This window comes from Mustela erminea, chromosome 11 (assembly GCF_009829155.1).
Source record: "Mustela erminea isolate mMusErm1 chromosome 11, mMusErm1.Pri, whole genome shotgun sequence".
In the NCBI taxonomy this organism is placed as follows: domain Eukaryota; kingdom Metazoa; phylum Chordata; class Mammalia; order Carnivora; family Mustelidae; genus Mustela; species Mustela erminea.
The window spans coordinates 83829260-83852609 of NC_045624.1; the positions used below are offsets into that span (position 1 = coordinate 83829260).

General features: G+C 36.1%; 1 protein-coding gene and 1 long non-coding RNA gene across 10 annotated transcripts in view; one reads left to right on the forward strand and one right to left on the reverse strand.

Annotated features, from left to right (window-relative positions):
- Window positions 1-23350, forward strand: part of MAGI2 (membrane associated guanylate kinase, WW and PDZ domain containing 2) — a 1338391-nt gene that overhangs the window by 742198 nt on the left and 572843 nt on the right. For all 8 annotated transcript variants that reach the window (XM_032304940.1, XM_032304942.1, XM_032304941.1 and 5 more), the window contains one exon: window positions 11809-11928. In XM_032304940.1, the coding sequence (XP_032160831.1) occupies window positions 11809-11928 (120 nt within the window). The remainder of the gene's footprint in view (window positions 1-11808; window positions 11929-23350) is intronic.
- On the reverse strand, window positions 1944-13199 carry LOC116569021. Of its 2 annotated transcripts, none has more exons than XR_004276820.1 (4): window positions 12204-13199; window positions 11025-11120; window positions 5051-5214; window positions 1944-3229 (listed from the first exon to the last, which is right to left on the reverse strand). It is a non-coding gene; the product is annotated as an uncharacterized LOC116569021 (long non-coding RNA). The 2 variants fall into 2 exon arrangements; XR_004276819.1 differs by having other exon boundaries at window positions 10909-11120.

The window sequence follows — 23350 nt, forward strand, 5'->3', positions numbered from 1 at the left end:
CCATAGTTTTATATACGTATATATTTTTATTTATATATATTTATATATATAGTTATATATTTATTTATATATGTTATATATATGTAAAATATGAAACCGAGCTATGAATTTCTTGTTCTGTTTTCCATCAATAAGAAAAAATGTGATAAACTATCAACTCATACAATAGTGACTACTGTGAACATAAACCAGATGCACAGAGGATTCTCTAACTCAGGATTTCAACAAGAATGAAAGCATCTCACCTAGGGTACCTAGTATGTACCCATTATATTTCCTTTCTCTTTCCTTCCCTTATTCTTGCCTTTCCTCCGTGATAATTTGAAAAGGGTATACTTGAGAATCTCAATAAATAAAAGGTGATCACTCAAATATTTGACTTGCGCCATATAATCTGAAAAGCGTTCGCATGTTTTGAAATCCCTGAATAGTTAACTGCCTTCTTACTACCTTCTTCTGGATTTTCTGGTATTCTGTAGACTCTGTATTATATCATCGACTTTGGGCATTTCAGAATATAGAATGCCATAGAGACATATGGTGATAGTAAAAGTTAATGTCATTGCAAGATTCTAATAGAGATAAAATGATAAAGTTATGATCCACTAAACCTTCTGTGCAATGAAGGTCAAAGAATAGAGTGTCTCTGCATTGCTCAGAGGGCTGGCGTTATCTGAGTTTAGTTCTGGCCCAAATTAATTTTACATGAGGAGAGTATAAAAGCTTCAAACTAAATATATATTGTTTCTATAAAAAGTCACTGATCTTTCTTTTCTTTTAGCTCAGTATGTAATCTTGAAACATTATCTGTTAAATAATAAATTAGGGAATCAAAAACCTCTTTTTATTAATCCTATAGAATGCCAGATATAGAACATATCTAAATTAAATATTGAAGAATTAAAATCAAAAGTTCAAAACTGAATTAATTGATAACAAAAGGAGCATTCATCTTCTTTCATTCTCTTAAAAATTTCAGGAAATTAATAGTTAATTTAAGAACCTTGAGATTATGGTTTGCTACTATATTTTATGAGTGAGAGTGCAATGTCCCTTTATCCTGTCCCTTTATATATTATAAGAATGGATCAGAAACCAAGAATATAAATGTTTAGGAATCTGGTTTTACTTGGTTGAGTCTTTTTTTTTTTTTAAGATTTTATTTATTTATGTGACAGATAGTGAGAGCAGGAACAAAAGCAGTGGGCGGGGGCAGAGGATGGGGGGTGGGTGGAGAGGGAGAAGCAGACATCCCACTGAGCAGGGAGCCTGATGCTGGGCTCAATCCCAGGACCCTGGGATCATGACCTGAGCTGAAGGCAGACGCTTAACAAATGAGCCACCCAGGCCCCCTTGGGTGAATCATTTTATCTTGTAATATCTTTGTATCCATGAACAGTGGATTATTCTAGTCTGTAAATGCAAGTGAGATAAAGGCAGAGCTTAGGTGGAAAAGGTAATTGTGCAGCTAAAGTTCTCTCAGCAAGCCACTGGGTGGAGAAGATGGACTTTGTTGTGAAGGAATGGATAACGTTCAGGTTATTGAACTCTTTGTCACCAAAGTAGTGATAATTCAAATGCTATGCAATTATGAAATCATTCCCATTGCTCTAGCATTTCCCCAGTGTGCAGATTCTTGTGTATCAGCAGTCAGTGATGTCTTGGTACTGTCAATAATTATGATCATTGAGTGTAGGAGCCTTAAAATTGAAAATATGGGTGTATCAGCTTCAAAAATAATCACTCCAAACATGGCTTATCTTTTTAAAATAATATATGTGTATTATTTTAAAGACATATTGATTTATTTTAGAGAGAGCTGGTGTGGGGGTAAGAGGTTGAGGGAGATAGTGTCTTAAGCAGACTCCCCTCTCAGTGCAGACCCCCCATGCAGGGCTTGATCTCAAGGCCCTGCGAGCATGCCCTGAGATGAAACCAAGAGTTGGACATTTAACTGACTGTGTTATCCAGGTGTCCTTAATAACATATATTTCTTATTTGCACATACTTGACACATGATGTTACATAAACATTGTTTATCTTTCTTAGTATCATGGGTTCTGAGTTCAAGTGATAGGGACAATAAGATAAACTTTGAGTTTTGAAAGACAATTCTCACCTCTACCCCTTGTTTTCTCTAGTGTTTACACCAGGAATATACTTATATAAGTGAAATCATGGAATTGATGAAAGGATATACTTTTCTAAATAATTTGTTCCAACAGAGAGCTTTACCAGTTCCACAATGCCTGTTACCCATCCCCTGATTGAGTCTGATTAGTATAGTTGTAGGCAAGCTTTAATTTAACATTTAGTGAATCAGATACCTTGGCATAGAGAAATAGTAAGATGTTATTTTGTCTTGCTTGTTGGAGATCCCCAAAGTTTTCATTTGTGTATTCTTTTTTTTAATTACTACTGTAATATTTTCTTAATACAAGAAATCTTCCGCATCAGATAATTGTTTTTGCTGTATTATCATTTACCACTCCTGGAGAGCCACATTCAAACCTCCTGTGTCTTTCAGGATTTAAACCATATTGTTGTATATGTTTGACCAAGATGGTTTATATTACTTCCAATAATAATGAAAGTTATTCATAAACAAACATAGATGGGGATTTGTCTATTACCTGCCAAATTCAATTAACTTTTAAGCCACCTATGGAAAAGCAATGTGCAGAAGCAGTAAGAGAGCGTTGCAGGGCTCCAGGATACCTCTTATGACTGTTCACCTATATACCCACAAATGAAGAATGGCTTGTTTCCTCTGAACCCACAGCATGGCTATTGATTACTCTAAGATGAATGCTAAGGTCATGAACCACATAGTTTGTGAGTTGCTGTAGTTAAATGAATAATAAAGTTTCGTATTGCTTTTAGTTTGGGTTTCCAGAGATCAGAGTGAGGTTAGAGCGGTGATTCTAGAATCACTGTCTCTAGACTAGCAGCATCCATACCTGGAAACTTGTTAGAAATTTAAATTCTCCAGTGCCACCCAAGATATGAACAACAAAATATGAATGAGTGAATAAATGAATGAATGAATGATTCTGCATGTGATTCTGATGTATCCTAGAACCTTTCAGAACCATTTGTTTGGGTATGATACTGCCTCAGTCCAAACTGTTAAGATGCAAAACAGTAATTGGTGCTGTATGGGACATTAGTCTGAAATTTATATCCAGATATATCCAAGGAGAAGTTTCTTCTTCAAAAACTTCTGTGTCTGAAAAATATAGAACATAATTAGCTATGCCAATTCAACTTTAAACAATAGTTGGCAGCATGCTATTTTAGAGGCTAAGAGAGTTTTGAAATAATTCTTGAGGTTTAGAGCAGTGCAATGTTAAGAAGACAAGTCAAAGTTACTATTGGTATTTTGCAAATGGATTTGTCAAATACTTAATATTTCATAAAATATGCAGAATGTTTTCTTGAGGCAGTAAATACTTCTTATAGTAACAGGTGATTAATTGAACCAAATTGCAGGTTTGCTTTTTGACCTTAACTCAACCCTCCCATCAGCCAATAAGAAATCTATAAACTCCACATTGCTTTATAATCTATCACACAGGATTTAGTGACCCCAGACCATGTAATTTGCCTTGCTAACTTTAGCTCTGTGTTTATATAAAATCATACTTCTGGACTTTATATGATTGAAAATGAATGTAATAAAACCCAAGATTTAAGCAGGTTACATAAAAATTGATTAGAGGCATTAGCCAAGGAATCTCCTGAATGTTTTTATTGGAAACACACATACAAATCTGGTGATAGTGTTCACACTTGCTAATGAGTAACTGACAAACTAAAGAAGTGTCTTCAGAAATCTAAGAGTAAGTTAATTAAAGGTCGAATCCAGAGGAAGTCACTGTAGCTGTCAAGATATATTTTCTTCAGCTTGCAGTTGAGAAACGCCAGGAATAAAGAGAAAATGTATTCAGAAACATGCTTAAGAAAATAATTCATTTTCTCAGATTCTCACACAGTGACCCATCTGCTTAGAACACATTGACTGATAATGATTGATTCCAAGTCCATTTCTTTAGCAAGTGTGTACTGGGTGCCTACAGTGCAATGGACACTGTAGAACTTTTAGCATGCCAAAATAGATTGCAATAAATGACTGCACTGACCATCACCTAGGTAGTAATACTTTTCTATAATCTAGTAACTCCTTTTTAAAGCACTTTACTAGAATTAGAATATGTCAGAAGGCTGAGGCAAAATGTGCTTCAGTTATATGTACCACAAACATCTTGCTCTTTCCTTCATAAGACAAAAGGAGCAATGTTCCTTCATTTAAAAAGTAGAATATTAGTTAAAAAAAATTCATTTGGCACCCCCACTTGCGATGGTGACAAAATGACCAGTGGCCTTGATGTGCTTCACTGTGTATCAATAGTAAGCAAACCGTTTGGGAGCATTCATTCTCTTCAGACATGTCTTTTGAGCCAAAATGCAATATGCTTTTATTAACTCACGAAGGGGGTGTTATTCATACAGTACTTAATTTAGTAATTACTAAGTAAGTTTTTTAAGAAATGAGGCAGTAGAAGATAAAGCAAAGACTCGATTTGGTAGCATTTCCTTCATTCCCTTCCTGTTTATTTTGCTTTTGGAAGAGTGGTCCAGGAGACAGAGAATGAAGTCTATAAACCATATTCTGGGTAATAAAATTTACTTTGGACTTATCTAAACACTATTAAGGAAAGTCCCAACCAAATATAGAAGACAATTAAAAGATGAGCTTCACCTTTTAGCTCTATGGTGAATTACCTGTACTTCCTCTTTTATCCTGCCTTGCTTCCGCCCTATTCCTAATGCTGGGGGATAACTTGTTGTTACTGGTGAGTGTTGCTTCACTGTCACCTCTCGATTCATAATCCTTTGAGTTGGGAAAGTATAATTATTTCAGCACAAAAACTGCTTCAGGAAATTCAGCTTAACTATTCCTCCAGTCTAGATATTAATCACCTTAGGTTCAGATTCCCATCGTACATCATCACATTTCACGTTATTTGCTTTATCATTGGAATCTTACTTCTTTCCAAAGGGGTGTTCGTAGATCACCAATTGCTTTCTTTTTCTTTAGCCAATTGCTTTCTCCTTCTGGGGGTCGATTGATTTAACAGCTAATATCCTTTCTTCCTGGACGTGTAGATCTGACATCATGCTTTCTGACTCTTGTTGTTGAAGGTCCTATGCCTGTGGGCAAAATTAAATGACTCACTAATCAAGTTTTATGAGCGCATTTCACACTTTTCAGATGATTCAGCAAATGGCAAGAAACTTCTTGCAACCTAGTCCATAGATTCTACTGGTTCTAAATGTCTGCCCAACAAAAGACAAAATACCGCTGTAGGTAGTGATTGAGACATTGTCTCACATTTTAGCATGTAATCAAAGGAAATGGATTTATATCTCAACTTAGGTTTCTTTCTTTTTTTTTTTTTTTTAAAGATTTTATTTATTCACCTGAGAGAGAGAGAGAGAGAGCGAGAGTGCACAAGCTTGGGGAGAGGCAGGAGAGAAGCAGACTCCTTGCTGAACAGGGAATCTGACTTGGATCTCAGTCCCAGGACCCCAGAATCATGACCTAAGCCAACTGCAGATGCTTAACTGACTGAGCCATTCAGGCACCCCTCAACTTATGTTTCTTTATACCCAAACAACCAACCATGGCAACCTGAGTCTTTAGGTATAAGAACTTTTTTATTTTTAAGACGTGTTAGTGTGAATGAAATTATTTATTTAAAACTTTAATTACAGTAGATTCCAAGAATAAGATAACATCAATGATGTCTGTTAGATTGTATTATTCTTAGTAGTACTATTAGTATTACTAAAGAGGAATGCAATCATGTTACCACAGTATTTGTGTTTTTACTTTTTCTAATACTCTTTCATATGTATTATTTACCTCATTGGATATGACAACTGATGATCGACTGAATGATGTTTTATTTTTTTAATTAAAAAAAAAGTAATTCCAATTAGTTTGCATACAGTGTAATGTTAGTTTCAGGTATACAGTATAGTGATTCAATAGTCCATACATCGCCCAGTGCTCATCACAACAAGCACATTCTTTAATCCCCATTGCTTATTTCACCCATTCTCTCACCCACCTCCCCTCAGGTAACCATTAGTTTGCAGAGGTTCTCTATAGTTAAGAGTCTGTTTCTTGGGGCGCCTGTGTGGCTCAGTCATTAAGGATCTGCCTTCAGCTCAGGTCATGATCCCAGAGTCCTGGGATTGAGAGCCCTGCATTGGGCTCCCTACTGGGCCTGAAGCCTGCTTCTCCCTCCCACTCCCCCTGCCTGTGTTCCCTCTTTCGCTGTCTCTCTCTCTCTCTCTGTCAAATAAATAAATAAATAAACAAATAAAATCTTTAAAAAAAAAAAGCCTATTTCTTGGTTTGCCTTCTCTTCTTTTTCCTTTTACTCATTTGTTTCTTAAAATCCACATATGGGGGCTCCTGGGTGGCTCAGTTGGTTGAGCCACTGCCTTCGGCTCAGGTCCTGATCCTGGAATCCTGGGATCAAGCCCCATATCGGGTTTCCCCTGCTCTGTAAGGAGCCTGCTTCTCCCTCTCCCTCTGTCTGCCAGTCCCCCTACTTAAAAAAAAAATGCACCTATGAGTGAAATCATATGATATTTGTTTTTCTCTGACTGACTTATTTTGTTTGGCATAATACTCTCTAGCTCCATCCCTGTCATTGCAAATGCCAAGATTTCATTCTTTTTTTTTATGGCTAAGGAATATTCCATTGTATATATGTGTACATCTTCTTTATCCATTCATCAACTGATGGACGCTTGGACTATTTCCTTAATTGACTATTACAGATAATGCTGCTTTCAATATTGGGATGCATGTATCCCTTTGAATTACTACTTTTGTATTCTTTGGGTAAATACCTATTAGTACAATTGCTGTGTGATACGGTAGCTCTATTATTAACTTCTTGAAGGACCTCCATACTGTTTTCCAGAGTGGCTGCGCCAGTTTGCATTCCCACCAACAGTGTTAGAGGGTTCCCCTTTCTCTGCATCTTTGTCAACATCTGTTGTTTCTTGTGTTGTTAATTTTAACCCTTCTGGCAGGTGTGAGGTGTTATCTCATTGCAGTTTTGATTCATATTTCCCTGGTGATGAGTGATGTTGAGCATCTTTTCATCTTTTCTATTGCCCATCTGTAGGTGGTGGTGCTTGGCTGGTTCAGTTGGAAGAGCATGTGACTCTTGATCTCAGGGTTATGAATTAGAGTCCCACCCTGTGTGTAGAATGTACATAAAAATAAGCTGAAATTATGCTTTAATCCAGAACAACATCTCTAAATTATTAAAACAAAAATAGAATGCAGATGTTCTGAATTCCATCTTTGAAAACCTTTCTGCTACACCAAGGTTCCACTTCCTTCTTTTATTTTTTATTTATTTATTTTTTAAATATTTTTATTTATTTATTTGAGAGACAGTGAGAGAGAGCATGAGAGGCGAGAAGGTCAGAGGGGGAAGCAGACTCCCCATGGAGCTGGGAGCCCGATGTGGGACTCGATCCCGGGACCCCGGGACCATGACCTGAGCCAAAGGCAGTCGCCCAACCAACTGAGCCACCCAGGTGCCCTATTTTTTATTTTTTAAAAAGATTTTATTTATTTATTTGACAGACAGAGAGAGATCACAAGTAGGCAGAGAGGCAGGCAAAGAGAGGTGGGAAGCAGGCTCCCTGCTGAGCAGAGAGCCCAATGCGGGGCTCGATCCCAGGATGCTGAGATCATGAACTGAGCCGAAGGCGGAGGCTTAACCCACTGAGCCACCCAGGCACCCCACTTCCCTCTTTTATGAACAAAGGATGGTATAATACCATGTAAATCTGTTTCCAGCTAAACCTATCTGAGGGAAAGTTTCAAAGTACACATGGCTAGAAAGATGGTGGTGCCATTAACAGAGGAACACGGTAGAGAAAATATGCTTTCCTTATGGTATTTCCCTGAAATGCTCAGTCAGATTTGCCAACCATGAGGATGGAATAAACTTTTTCAGACATGCAGAGTCTCAAAAATGTAGTTCCTATGTAACCTTTGATACAAAGCTTCTGACAGATGTGCTCTGCCAAAAAAAAAAGGGAATAGACCACGAAAAGAGACATGGGACCTGAGAGAGAGCCATACAACATAGAAGAGGCAGAGTGAATTCCCGGGATGGTGGTGAAGGATGACCCCAGGATGGCAGTTCTGTTGTAGGACAACATAGTACAGACTGGAGCAGATTAGAGGCTCCAGGAGTGATTTCTTCAAAGGATACACCTGATGAAATATCACATATGCTTGTATATGTTGACAGTCAATTTATCCAACAAGGAGGGAGTTAATTAAATTATCTATTAATATATGGAAAATTGGAAATGGAAACATTAGGTCTAAAGTAAACAAAAATTATGCAAGAAAGGAAAATTAGTACATTATAAGTTTCAGCTGGAAATAGATTTACATCGTATTTTTATTGTAAACATGAAATAGTAATCTAAACACAAGTTTGTTCTATTGGGAGAATGGGAGGAGGTAAGAAGGAGAAAGTGATGTGTTGAAGTGTGAGCAAAAAAGAGCTAAATCCTCATTTGCTCTACCAATAAGTCAGGAAATAATAGCTGAAGTATACAAGGAAAAAGAAAAAACAAGAAACATCATAAATAAAGTACTTAAATGTATGGAAGTAAAGTGAAAGAATCTACTAAAAGAGCTGAAAGTCTTTACCTTTGGGTAAATGGAAGAGTGTGGGGAGCGGTGATGACAGTATGCTTTTATTTAAACACTGAAGGCTGTAGAATGGTAGAATCGTAAAAATATCTGTATATGTAACTCTGAGGTAAAAGAAAGGAAAAAAAACAACTAAACTGCGAGAAGGCAGAAGAGAAGAGATTCTTAGTAAGGTGGATTGAGGATTCCATTGGAGGGTGAAGATAATGCAGAAGAGGAAAGTACAAATTAATAAATTTCAGGGAATCTGACTCCAGATTATCTCTTACTTTGCCAAAAAGAAAATGAGATAATGTCTTCTCCTGAAAGTCAAAGCAATTGAATATTAGAAAATGGTGGGATTGTGACAAAGAGGGAAGATATATAAAAAGATTACCAAGCATCAGTAGTATTAACTGACATTAGATAACCTGAATTTGTAGGGTGCTTTGATAGTGATGCTCATGGTTTTCTGTAGCAATTACCGTCTATGAGTGAAATAGCTGATATTGAACTTGGGGGCTTATTAAGAGTTGGGAAATGGTGAAGGTGAACCAAAAGAAAGATAAGATTCTAGGTTGTTTCTGGCCCCTAAGAATTTAGAGAGGCTGGGGTGCCTGGGTGGCTAATTCTTTAGACATCTGCCTTCGGCTCAGGTCGTGCGCCTAGGGTCCTGGGATTGGGCCCTGCATCAGGCTGCCTGCTTAGGGGGAAGCTACTTCTCCCTCTCCCACTCTTCCTGTCTGTGTTCCCTCTCTTGTTCTGTCTCTCTTGGTCAAATAAATAAATCTTAAAAAAAAAAAAGAATTTAGAGAGGCAAATAAAGTCATATTTGGTATTCCCAGGGAAATTAGACGAGATCAAGAGACTGGGGGTTATAGTATAAATAAAAAGAGAATGAGAAAAGAGGATATGAGATGGGTATCGAAGATGGGAATTGCAGCTTTTGGATTATAGTGTAGAACTTCGAACCGTAGTGAGGTAGGTGAGCCCCCAGTCCAAATAGGCAGCCAGCATCAAACAGGTTCGTAGCAACACGTGACAGCAATTTAGCCTTTGGAAGTCTGTATCCCCAATATAAGAGCTCAGTCCCATTGTCCTCAGGTGCAATGTAGTGATGGAAAGCCCCCCCCCCCCAGTGAACCAGAGTACTGATGGTCTCCCTAAAAATCACAAACACAAATACATAGAGTCTAACACGGGTAAGCAACTCCAGTCAAGAAGCAGACCTGGAAATTGCCTTCAAGCATGTGGTCCTGTGCTCACATTGTGCTAGGAATGCATTACCATGCTGCAAGCAGTTAATTAATCAAAGGGTGTCCCTTCTGAAATATGCAGATAAATTAGGAAGGAAAATTGAATCTTTGTTATGTGATTTTTCTTAATGATTAGAGTGTCTTCTAAATAAACAAAAACAAATTGATTGCCAAAAACTGTGTTAATGTGCTTTTAATTCACAAGGGCTAAGCATATAAAAGTCAGGATATTGAAAGTTAAGATTCTCATAGAAACATTAATTTGACAACATTATGCATACTAGGTGTGGGAGGTTTATATTTTATAGCATAAAAGCAGTAGGAAATACTGCAAAATGTAGCTCAGTTAAACAAAATGAAATAACATATTTAGGGGAAAGTCATTAAATGTGATTATGGAAAAAAATTATTTTGCAACCTCTATAGAAGGGTTATAAAATTTAATTTTAGGAAATAATGCCTCAAATCTTTTCAAAATATGTTTTCAATGGAAATTATTCATTTTTATCAAAAATCGATTTCCCTAGCACATTGTGTATTTTGACGTGAGTTTATGCCTTTCATTTGGAGTTCAGATTTGATCCTAATAGACCAAAAGGAGAATCAACTGGCTATTTTCATTGCCTAGTTCATAAAGATTTCATAGACTAAAAATTAAATTTAAGGGTTTAGAAATTTTTTTTTAGTATACAGAGAATATGGAGGAAATTTTAAATATGAAGAAGCCTGCCAATGTACTAATACTTGCTTATATATTTGACCTCTTTGTATTTCTGTAAACTATTTGCATATATGCATTATGGAAATTCCAACCTGATCATACCAAATGTTTTATTTGTGCAGCATAAGAAAAGAAAAGAACTTAAGGCATGTTCAGGGGAGGAAGTGGGCCAGAAAACAAACCGACAGCCTTTGCTTTGTCTCTGTTTCCATTCCTGCCTCATGAACTGGACAGCAGGTCTGGAAGCTTGAGTTCTCCCGTTCAGCCGCACTGAGCCCTGGGTGGATGTTTCTGTCACCTTGGCTGCAGAGACTCCATTCATTCTGTAGGGAACAGGAGTGGTGGACCCATGAAGCAGCTCCTTGGAGCATGTCACCTCCCAGTCCAATCAGAACTAAAGGCAGGAAGGCAGGAAGGAAAGAAGGCAGGCAGGCAAGCAGGAGGGAAGGAAGGAAAATATTATTAGCGTTATAATTGTACCTCAATTATGATGATCACCAATTCCAACTATTTAATTGATTTTTAAGTAATAATAAAGATTTTGTGTTCCTTTATATCAAATATACGTTATTTTTTGGTGCAAATTAACAAATGAAAACCGAAAGTACCCTCACAAAGGAACAGATCTTGAAAATATAAAGATAAATCGACATGCTGCTAACATTTCTATTTTCCATTGTGTTTTATGTCATAGCAAGGCAATCTACAGAACAATAAAGGTTCATTCATAGAAGTGAGATATGTAAATTCCTGAGCTAGCAGACTCCTGGCCCAGTATTCAAAACGCCCTTCAAAAAAGGCACAATGGTCTGCATTTTTTACTGGAAAAAAATCTATGCAACCACATTCCATGGCAATGAACTCTTTATAAGCTTGATGAAGAAAAATGCTTTGTGTACTTACTTTCATCTTTACTCCTTGCTATTTTCTGTTTCCAAACAAACAGAAGGACAAATGCAAACTGCCAGCTCGCAGGATGTATAAACAAGTGTTATTGAATATTCAGAAGTATGGTGGTATTTCTAAAGTTCAGAACAAATCACTTAGAGTCTTTCTTTTGTTTTTCAATTTTCCTTATTCAGGCACCACAAGGCCACATAAGGAGGGTGAGGTCCCCGGAGTGGACTACATTTTCATCACTGTTGAAGATTTTATGGAATTGGAGAAAAGCGGTGCTCTCCTAGAAAGTGGGACTTATGAAGGTAAGCACAGCTCTACTGCTCACGGTATTTCATTGCTCCATCACATTTTTCTCCTTTGATTGGGATGCATCAGGACATCAGATTTCCAATATGCTACTGTTTTTGGTGTGAGAACGTTAATGATGTCATTTCAGGGAAGTATTTCCAAAAAAATGTTAGGCTACCTCTGTCTGGATTAACTCTACTCTTCAGATACTGCCATATATGTATATATCCACTGAAGTCAGCTTGGGATGGCATTCTGAGGCTAAGCTGTGATCTTCTAAATAAATTACCTTCATCTCTGGGGAGCATTTCAAAGAGCACAGGGCTTGAGTTCTAGTCCTGTCATTATCTCTGTGTGGTTTTCTTCAGTTTCTTCACTTTACTGGCTTTCACTTGCCTCCCGTGCAAAATGATGAATTAGGAAAATATGATCTATGCGTGCTCTCCAAAGCGCTGGTATAATAGCAAGGTTCCTCGTGCACCTGAGGCAAACATGAACGATAAATGACACTAAAAGCTCAAATGTGGGGAGTATGTGTCAGTGGAAAGAGCACTGTAACATGAGCCAGAATCTGTCCTCTGTTCCAAATCTGGCTTTATTACTTAGCCACTATAAATACTAAGTAACCCAGTTAGTGTGTCTGAACCTCAATAGAATTAGCTGTTAAAGGGGAATGGTAGCATTGAAAAATATGAATAACAAGTTAATGTGATCACATTTATACACCTAAGTGACATATACATGCATATAGTTTATGTCTAATGAAATTATCTGTGTATGCGTTTTTAAAATATGACTTAAAAAAAGTGGAGAACACTTTTTATTCCAATTTCACAGTTATTCTATGTGTGAACTATATTTGTATATTTGTTATTAACTTGAGAGATGAATCTAGTTTTACTGTACTATAATTAATAGTGATATTACAAACAAAACTAATAATATATACATTGCTGCTTAGTGCATACCTGAGGTCTCCCATTAAGTTGAGTTCATTAGCAGTTTGGCCCCCCACTTACTCCTTCATTTACTTGTGGGTGCCCAGTGGACTATAGTTATTTGAGAACTTAATATTTTAATGTTGTTAGAGGTATTAAAATCTCTTCTTTTACTTAGTGCGCTCCTATGGTAATTTAGGCTGAGACACATACCTGTTTTATGGCTAAGACATTTACTTGCTTATTGTCACATTTGCAGGAAATTTGGCAAAAATACCCAGGAAAAGAAAGTGGTTTACACATGAGTATTGTTTCTTGTTCACATTGTTAAAAATGAATAATAGTGGAAGTTGACTGAAAATATTTGGAATACAGAGCACCTGAATGGCTCAGTTTGTTAATGTCCAGCTCTTGGTCTTAGCTCAGGCCATGATCTCAGGGTCGTGAGATTGAGCCCCATGTGGGGCTCAGTGGGGAGTCTGCTTGAGATTTTTCTCTCTTCTCTACTTCTTTCTCCCCCTTTGCTCCACCTGCTCATGCGCTCTCTCTCTCTCTCTCTCTATAAAATAAACAAATAAATCTTAAAAAAAAAAAGGAAAGAGAAAATATTTTAAATACAAAGGCTGTGTTGGTCATATAAGCTGCCTTACACTATGTAAAAAATAACTACCTGTGTAACTCATAGAAAATACTTATATCAAAGAAGTCAGAGTTTATAAACAAAAAATTTTGTAGCATATTTTCCTGTAGGCTTCATGACATTATTTAGTGGCATTCACTAGTTTGCATGTCTGCAATAATAATGCATTGTATTTTACTTAAATATTATATTTGTGTAACAAAGAACAAAGTGGCTTAACATACAGGAGCATTCTAAGAGTAGTATGATTAACATTATGACCTTTTCTTTTTGTTTTTAAAAATAAAGACTGTGTTAATTGTCTAGAAGGTGAAAAAATGAAACCAAATATTCATGTTAAATTTCCACTAATTTCATGATAAACCAGATGTCATGAAATTTAATAGCAATATTTAAAAATAAAGTCTTACTTAAATTTTAGGTTCCAGTTAAATTTTGAGGTAGGTATCCTGAAACCATTCAAATGTAGACACGTTTTGTGAACCAGGGAGGGTTGTCCTGAATCTACTTTAGGCATCTTTCCAGTGTTGAGAGTTTGGTTTTATATAGTTTGGTGCCAGCTTGTTAATTGCCTCCTTGTACATAGAACTGATCATTGACTAATAAGGCTGATTTGTATATATGACTTCAGGGAATCAATACCATTGTTTGCAAATACACAAGGTGTAGTTGGATGAATAAGATACTCCTTTTTCAGGTCACCTAACTATCTAGGAAGAAAAACTAGCGAGCATTCTCAAATCTCAGGATCTTTGGATTTTTCTATAGTTAAAGCTGAGGACCAGTAGAATTGACATTGTAATAAAAATCACTGTTATTCCTTCAGGATTGATCATGAGCTCTAGGCTCAGGGTTACCACTTAGTGTGTTATTCATCAAGGAAACCTGAGAAATGCCTCTTCTGCAGTTGACACTTTCAGAATATATAGAATAACAATCACGTGCTACTCACCTAAACAAAGAAACACCTGAGAGCTTTTATATTTGTCAAACTTTCAGGATATCTGCATCTCATGTGGTTTCTTCAGTAAAGTCCCCATTTTTCTATGTTAAATTTTCCTCCTTCTGCAGTGTTTGGGCGATTATTCCCTTCCCTCCTCCTTGCTAGAACATTCTCATACCTTACCAGTACTCAAAAGCCCTCAGCCAGACTAAAAAATCCATCTTTGATATCTGCAAGTCCACTGAAGAAAATAGAAAATTGGGTTACTCTCGGTGTTAAGGTTATAGACCTATTAACTATGTTGGGTCCTTAAGACTGAGTCAAGCCCACAAACCAGAACATCAAGACTACTAATGCAGTTGGAGGTAGGGAGATACCCCCTGCTGCTTCTTTCTCATAAATACTTAGCAACTTGTACATTTCTTGTCAGGAACTGGGAACCCATTCTTTTATTATTATTATTATTATTATTATTATTATTATTATTATTAACAAAGATCAAGGAAGTTCTCTATAAAAAGTTTAGTTAAGATGCCCTTCATTGAGAAAAACCAGTCTTACAGTATTCATCCCCACTAACCAGTTTCAAACAAGAAATACCTACCTGAAAAGTAATTATGAGGAAGAATATATTCTTTTAAGTTTTTCTCATATGTATGTATTTTTGTCTCATTGTCAGTAAATAATTTTAATCTTGGTGCATAGATGTAGGTATGATGGAGTTTGTCCATTGACTGGAAACAAGATAGACTGTCCTAAATTGTAGATCCACCTCTTAGAAATTGGTTCCAATTACTTGCTCCAAAAGAACAATTCTTTTACTTACCTGAGGCTGCAAGGAAGGCCTTAGCACGCTTGAGTTACTATCTACAGTCATGCCACATAATCCCAGGCAGCATTTTAGCAGATTCTTGAAGTCTTTTCTCTGCAGGCCCAACTCCTAAGTCTCATTTCAGTCGCCTATGTATAGCTGCTGAATGCCTTTGCATGCAAATGGCCCAAAGGTCTTGGTTCTGAGGGATCATCAGGTCTTGGTAAACAGCCTCTTTTTTCATGACTTGAATGATCCCATCCTTACCTTTTCATATCGACTCAAGTTTAAAATTAAGTTAATAGAACAAAGCCCCGTGATGAGCCTGACATAAAATCAAGTAACAGACAATATGAACCTTTATGTCAGGACTGAAGGAGTAGGCTTCATGTGGAACACAGACCACAGAGCTCTGTTAACTGCAAATAATTCCTTTAGGATTAAGATCACATGTAGGTATAAGTGAGACACCAAGAGGTAGAAATAAGTAAGTTGATCTGGCAATCTAAAGAAGTACTCTAAGTGCCTGGCAGGAAGCCCTGTCTTTGGGGGAACTGTCCGCAGTGCTGAATTACCCATGAATCCTGCCTGACCTCCTTCTTCCAGTTGTCTGCAATGTTGCATTCATGGTGTCACTGACCATTTGCACTAGTTGCCTGCCTCAAACTTTGTTCTGAATGTCATTATTAACTAACCCCATGTCTCCTGAGCTGTGCCTGGAATCGCATTTCATTAACTCATCTACTGAGATTATCCACAGTCATGTTCCAGAGCAGTACTTCTGTCGTATCATCAATTACTGTATTTTGCTATTGTGCTTTAAGTGGAAACAAGACTATTTTTCTATCTGTTGAAGAAGCCACTGATCCTAAACTTCAGTGTTTCCTTTACATAAACATAACCTCAATTGTAATATTGCCCCAGTTTTTAAGACTAAGTCAAGACCAGCAAATTATTTGGGCATCTAACAGAATATAGTACAAGTATGACAACTCACCGTCACTTCAATTCTGTGGTTTTTCATAAACATAGATCTAACATACATGGACTTGAGCCTACTGCAAACAGCACACCTTTACCTTTTTTAAACAGTTTTATAACAGGGATTATGAAAGTCAATATGTTCACTTCTGTGCATAAAAGTATGGTCCTTCCTGGTATGGCACATAAAATCCTGTAAAAAAAAAAAAAATGTTAAGTACCTGGTGCCTGGGTAGCTCAGTCGGTTAAGCATCTGCCTTTGGCTCCAGCCATGACCATGGGGACCTGGGGTCGAGCCCTGCATTAGGTTTCCTGCTCAGGGGAAAGTCTGTTTCTTCCTTTCCTTCTGCCCCTCTCTCTCCCTCAACCAACCCGCTTATGCTTTTGCAGGCATGTACTCCCTCTCTCTCTCTCAAATGGGCAAATAAAAAGTCTTTAAAAAAATTACTAAGTACAAATAATTTTCTGTGAAAATAACTTAAGCAGTTCATGATGAGAAAAGAGAAACAACAAATTTTACATAAATCCATTTCATTTTACTAAAATCAGTATCAACTTTTTAAAAAAATCATAGCCTTGATACATTTATTATTGAAATGAGAATTTCTGTTTTCAATCAAGATAACATTGGGTGATAAAGGGATACTGAAACCAAAGAAAAGTCATTACTGGTACTATAAATAGTATTGAGAAATACTGTTGTTCTAACAATCCAAGTTTCTACCCACTGAAATGTAAATAATATTTGCTGAAGGGCAGATCAGTGCTTAAATTAATGCTAAGATTGTTGTCATTCCAGGAGACCAAAATGAGATAAAATGTCATTGTTTTTCTTCTTCCCTTACACTCTATTACAAGAGAAAATTTTTACCATGTAAATTATAACCTCTGTAACAACAGTAGATTCTTAGAGCTTGCAGTTAAAGGGGGCCAATTGTTGTTATATATACAGATTATAACATGTTTTTATTTTGATTCTTGTTACTTTTTCTCTCTTTTGGCAGTATTCCTATGGTGGAAGATTCTAAGCCATACATTTGGGTGTTCATTTTAGGAACACTAAACATTTACACATAAAGCTCATTAAATCTTTATTTGACCAGTAGAGGAAAACACATTAGTGAAGTTTTACACCCAAAGGGGTTCTTATAATGCCAGGTTTTTTTTTTTTTTCTTTCCTTTTTTCTGTAAGTGATTCCATCTGTATTTAGAGCTGTTGACAGAGGGTGTATGATTTTTTGCATGCTGCTTTGCTCTTGTGTAAGGCACAAAGCTAGACATATTATTGTGCTTTAAAATTGACAGAATATCCTTTTGGTTTGGGACCTTTTGTAAATTCAGCTTTTTCCAAAATATGTAATGCAAATGACTATTTCTAAGTATTTTCTCCCTAAAGAAACTAGAAGAAACAAATCAAGCAATTAATTAACTAATTTAATACTATTACTATCATATAAATTATAACTTAAAGACTAAAGTCAGGGAACATGAAATGACTTGCTTGTTATTACCGCAAGTACAACATTAACCAGTTTACTATAGCTCTATAAATTTTTGTTCAGTTGTAGTTAAAAGGAATAGGAACTGCGTTTTTGGAGCATGTCATTAAAATAAAGGCAATATTCATGGGCATAGGACTCACTTCAGCTCTCTCACAACCCATAATGGTAATAATAGATAAAGCCTAGGTTTCCAAAACCGTGATAGTCAAGATTTAATTAATTTCCTTCAAGGTCATGTCTTTAATCACAATGATTTTCTAACTCCTGTATATATCCCCTGTAGTTTTTTGTTGTTTGTTTTTTTTTTTTTTTCTGAAACAAATTAAGACTTCACCTGAAAAGAATGTAATGCCCCTCATTTCATGGGAAGAAAAAAAATGCATGACTTCAAAAATTTTGCTGGTATTTCCACTGTTTCAACATGCAGACCTATTTGCCTTTCCTGATGGGATGGATATTTTCAGATGCTCTGAGTTGTCTTACTTTAAATTGACTCATTTCATAGGAGACACACAGGAGTTTTGGTCACTTTGATTACTGTGGTCTTCTACAAGAGAGCATCTGTTTCTGAAATAACATCAACATAGTGACAACCAACGACTCTTGCCATTAGTGTTAGATTAGACATACAGACATTTTGAAAGAGATGTTTTACCTGCCTCAGTTATTTTCAGTGCTGTCTGAATGTCCCCTTCCAAAGTTTTTTTCAGAGACTTCATTTTATTTTACAGACTAATGACTTGAAAACTATAAACTAACATCCTTCTTTACAACAGTCAGTTTTGTATTTGAATTTCAAATCTGAAAAGTAAAACTTCTTGAGACATTCTTTCTTATATCTTTTATAGTCCTGCTCTTAAGAACAGAAGAGTCTAGAATCTGATTGACCATGGATGTTCTTTCTCTCAGGAGAAAGAACACTGCTGCCCTGTCTTTAAAAAAAATGAATCATGTTATAGAGGAGTCATACCACATGAAAGCTCTTCCTTGTTGAGGCTTAGAAACTCTGGCAATTAAAAAAATAAAAATAAAAGAACCTCTGAAAATTACAGGAAATCATTCATACACTAGATTAAAATTTAATATGGTGATACAGTCTGTCCTTCCTTATGTAATCATTAGCTCTCTTAGATCTGTTATAGGTTGTATTTGTAACAACCAGATAAAATTAGGATAAATGATTAACATACTGCATGAGACTGTTTTCATGAAAGCAAGTTCTAAAGACCTACAAATGTGAATTTTAAAAGACCAGTTAAAAACACAGATCAATATTAATTATTAATTATAATAAAATGGAGAGTTTGACTTATACTGTCTTCAGCCTATTTATATTAGCTATGCTGGCCTCCCTTCTGTTCTTTGAACAGAACAAACACATTTCTACCCATCTGGGATCTTGAATTTGTCATTTTATTCTCCAGGGCTACTTGTTTTACAAATAACTACATATTTCATTTTCTCACTTTAAGATTTTCATTTAGAAGTCTTCAGGAAACTCTTACCTGACAACCGAATCTAAAATTACACCTGCCAACATTCTCCGACCCCTTCCTCTGATTTGTAGTTACTATATAACTGAAATTATAGCTTGTATCTTATTTGTCTATTTGGTTATTGTCAGTATCCAAGCCACTTTGAATGTAAACTTTAAAAGGTCAGAAAATTTATTTGGATCACTGCTAATTCTTAAGTTTAGGGTGGCCTCTGGCACCGAGGAAGCACTCAGTGAATATGAGTTGAATAAATGAATGGATGCCTAGATTCTTTCCTCAAACTCAGCAATGGAAACCCTTTTTCTCACATAGAAATAGAGCGGGGCCTGAGACCCTAGGACACATCCACTTCCTAATTCAAAATGTTCTAGGTCAATAGTATGGAGTTGCAGCACCAATTTGACCTCAGAATCTTGCACTAGATTAAGCTTGTATGATAATTGTACTAATTTCATTTTTGTCTTAATTCTCATGATTAACCTTGTGAATCCCTATTCTGAGTTCCCATACCTGTTTGTCTGTCAGTACCCTACAAACTATAACACTGTCTCCAAAGTATAGTTCTTACCTTGCTATGGTCATTCCTCATAGTTTGGCTTTTTCACAACAGTAATGCATGATTTGTCAAATCACTCAAAATCAAAACCTATAGACTTGGCCAACAAAACTGTATCTCCTAATAAAACCCTTCTCCACTCAAGTTCTGTTAATTGTATTTACCTCAATACTTCTTGGACTTATGCCCTCTCATATAATCCTTGTCTTGTTCATGTTCTTTTTTATTTTTTTTTTCGTAAGTATTACAAAGACTTTCTTGATTTCACTACCTTCAGTACAGAAAGTCAGTGAAGAGTTGGAGGCTAGAAGTAATGAGGCCAAACCTTTGGAGAGAGAAAAAGATGCTAGGTTGTATTAGAAAATATGCAAATTCAAAAAGTTATTTTAAAACAAAGGAATTAATATGTGTGTTCTCTCACTAAAGAAATGTAAAGGCATTTTAATTAACGTGGACATATGGTGCTTGGAATATATAACATTTCACTAACATTTTCTGGCTGGCTTTCAATAAACTATAAGGGAGCACGAGTTTCTTTATTATTCTTTTATTCTTAGAGAATTAATGGAAATCGAATTTTATTCCATTATTAACTCTACACTGCTGATAAGATTTCTACTCCTGCCTCATCCTTCTCTTTCTTTCATTTTACATGAGAATGGCTTTAAATTTTCTTATAATGTGTGAAAGTTTTATTTCTTTCACCAAATAGTTAATGGACTAAGTGATAAATATGAAAAATTCATAATTTAAATTGGAATACTGACGCTAACCCAAACACTGAATACAACATAAGGAGTCAATATATAGGAAGCTCAAACTGAGATGAATCTTATGATGATGGGTAAATCAAAGAAAAAGAGTTAATTTAAAATTTTCCAGTGAGTTTTCTTTCTCCCCATCCCCACACTTTCCTTCCTTACGTAAGGATGTTACTCAACAGGCATGCACTTGGCTAGAAAACCCCGCCCTCTGACCCTGTGACCTGGTACTGGAGGGTGCTGTTTCCCAAGGGCATCCGTTCCCTCAGGGCTGGTCCATAAGCACAGAAAGATTTCTCCAGGTCAGGTCCCTCAGGATTATTTCCAAGAGGATTAGAAACTTCCAATTTCTACTCCCGATCTCTGAGGTCTCCATTAAACTTCCAGAGGAAAAAAAAATCTGATGCAGCTATGCGGTTTCACTAGAGAGGAAGCAAGCATTATTACACTTGAAGTCTAACTTGTTGCAACAAGGGTGCTTCCTATCATTTCTACCTTCAAGGATGTTCAGGAACACTCATTTTCAAATAGTATTTGCAAGTTTGCTGATGTTAACCACTCTCTTCTCCTCTATCCTCCCTCAATTTAATAAGTCTCATTTACAATAAAATGTAGCAGCAAATTAGGAGAGGGTGCATGCAATGATTTATGTAAGGGAGAGAGAAGTGGGGTTGGAGACTCCTGAAGGCTGACACACTGACAGCCTGACAGTGATTGAGGACAGGGGAAAAGTACAAAAAGTGTACAGAAGAAATTAAAAAACAGTGTCATCTAGGGTCATTTGTTATAGGGGAAGCACTCATCAGTCTCCCAGAGGACAGCAGAATATTGCAACCCAGCAGAGGTATTGATTTTCCTAATAATGACCCCGAGCTATCCAGAAAAGGTTAAGTCATATGCAGAAAAGTAATATTTGAGGAAGATTTCCTTCAAAGGTGATTAAAATTTACAAGTTTGAACTTCTGAAGGAAAAGGCTAGAATATTCACCTAAAGAGAATACCACAGTCCCCCTGAAAATGCCAAGGAACCGAGATGAAATATTTTAGCTATTTTCTGACTGGAAACAAATTATATGTATTCAAAGTTATATTCAAATTAACTCTTGATCAAATTGTCTCAATAATTTATAAACACATTCTATAAATGTAAATACATGATATTCTTATGTCCCAAACCATTTTAAGTGTATATGAATATACTTAAGAAAAATGATTAGATAGTTTCCAATTATAATGAAATTAGAAACTACATATTCCTTGGCCTTGGTAATGTTTGTCATTTTTTTTTAAGTCCGAAATCCTATACATTGTATATTTGCAAAGCACCTAATGAATATGCTAGACTTAAAATAGATCTATAACACTACTGGTGTATTACCAAACTGTTAAAATTAATGTATTAATAAAATGCAAATGTTCAAGTTCATCCATTTTTTTTTTTAAGTCTTAGTGTAACAGTATGTTGACTTTTTCTTACTTTTTGAGACAGCCACCTTTCCGCCAAGGATCTTGAGGAGTGACAGGTACAGGCTACTTTCTCAAAGCCCCAGTTGAGAAGGAAATATTATATCATTACCTTGGTTTGTTTTCATGAAAAGCTGACATTCGGATTGTTACATATACTCATCTTTGAAGCAAAGCATATTAATCAGAAGTTAAAGGTATTTTACACTGGAACATTTTCTCCGCCCATCACAGTATCACACTTTTCCTTTATATTCATAGTCCTGTCTTGCACTAACCTCTTTTTAGTAATCTTCTTGTTTGTTTTCTTTTCAGTTATTTAGCTCCTGTCATATTTTCATTTTATCACAATTCATATTTTTCCTTTATTTACATTTTTATTTTTTTTAAGTTTTTTTCTAAATTCCAGTTAGTTAGCATACCAGGTACTAATAGTTTGAGCTGTACAATACAGTGATTTAACACTTCCGTACAATATCCACCGCTCATCGCAGGTGCCCTCCTTACTCCCCATCCCCTATTTCAGCCAGCCTCCCACCCACCTCCCCTCTGGTAACCGTCAGTTTGCTCTCTACAGTTAAGAGTCTATTTCTTGGTTTGCTGCCCTCTTTCCCCTGCTTTGTTCATTTGTTTTGTTTCTTAAATTCTACGTGTGAGTGAAATTATATGGTGTTTGTCTTTCCCTGATTGACCTATTTCGTTTAGCATAATACTCTCTGGCTCCATCCCTGTCATTGTAAATGGTAAGATTTCATTCTTTTTTATGTCTGAGTAATATACGTACTCCGATATTTGTAGCAGCGTTGTCTGGTATAGCCTAATTATGGAAACAGCCCTAGTGTCCTTCAACTGATAAATGGATAAAGATGATGTGGTGTATATATACAATGGACTATTACTTAGATTTTTTAATTTATAAGTCAAGGGTTTGTTTCTACCCAAATCTCACTGATTATTTGCTTTCTTTATTTGTACTTTGTTTATCCTTTGCTTTCTTCTGAAAATTGGTATCTTATATTCCTACCAAATTCCTACCTTATATTCTAAAAATCTTCCCCTGTTGGGATATGCTACATTTTATGCTTCATTTGGTCTTATTCCTTTGTTTTTGCTCTTATATTTCAATACTTTTTTTTTAAACTAGTAAGCTATAGGTAACAGCAATGTGAGTAATGGAGATGATATTCACAAATGTTCCCATAAGACAATGGCTTGGTGAATATAGCAGAAATTTAATTAAAATTTCTCTGTGCTGCATAAAAAACAACACTGCCCTAGAAATGTGCATAAATATGGGTGTTTTGTTCAAAATAAGTTGTGTGGTTTGGCATGTTATATGCCTAA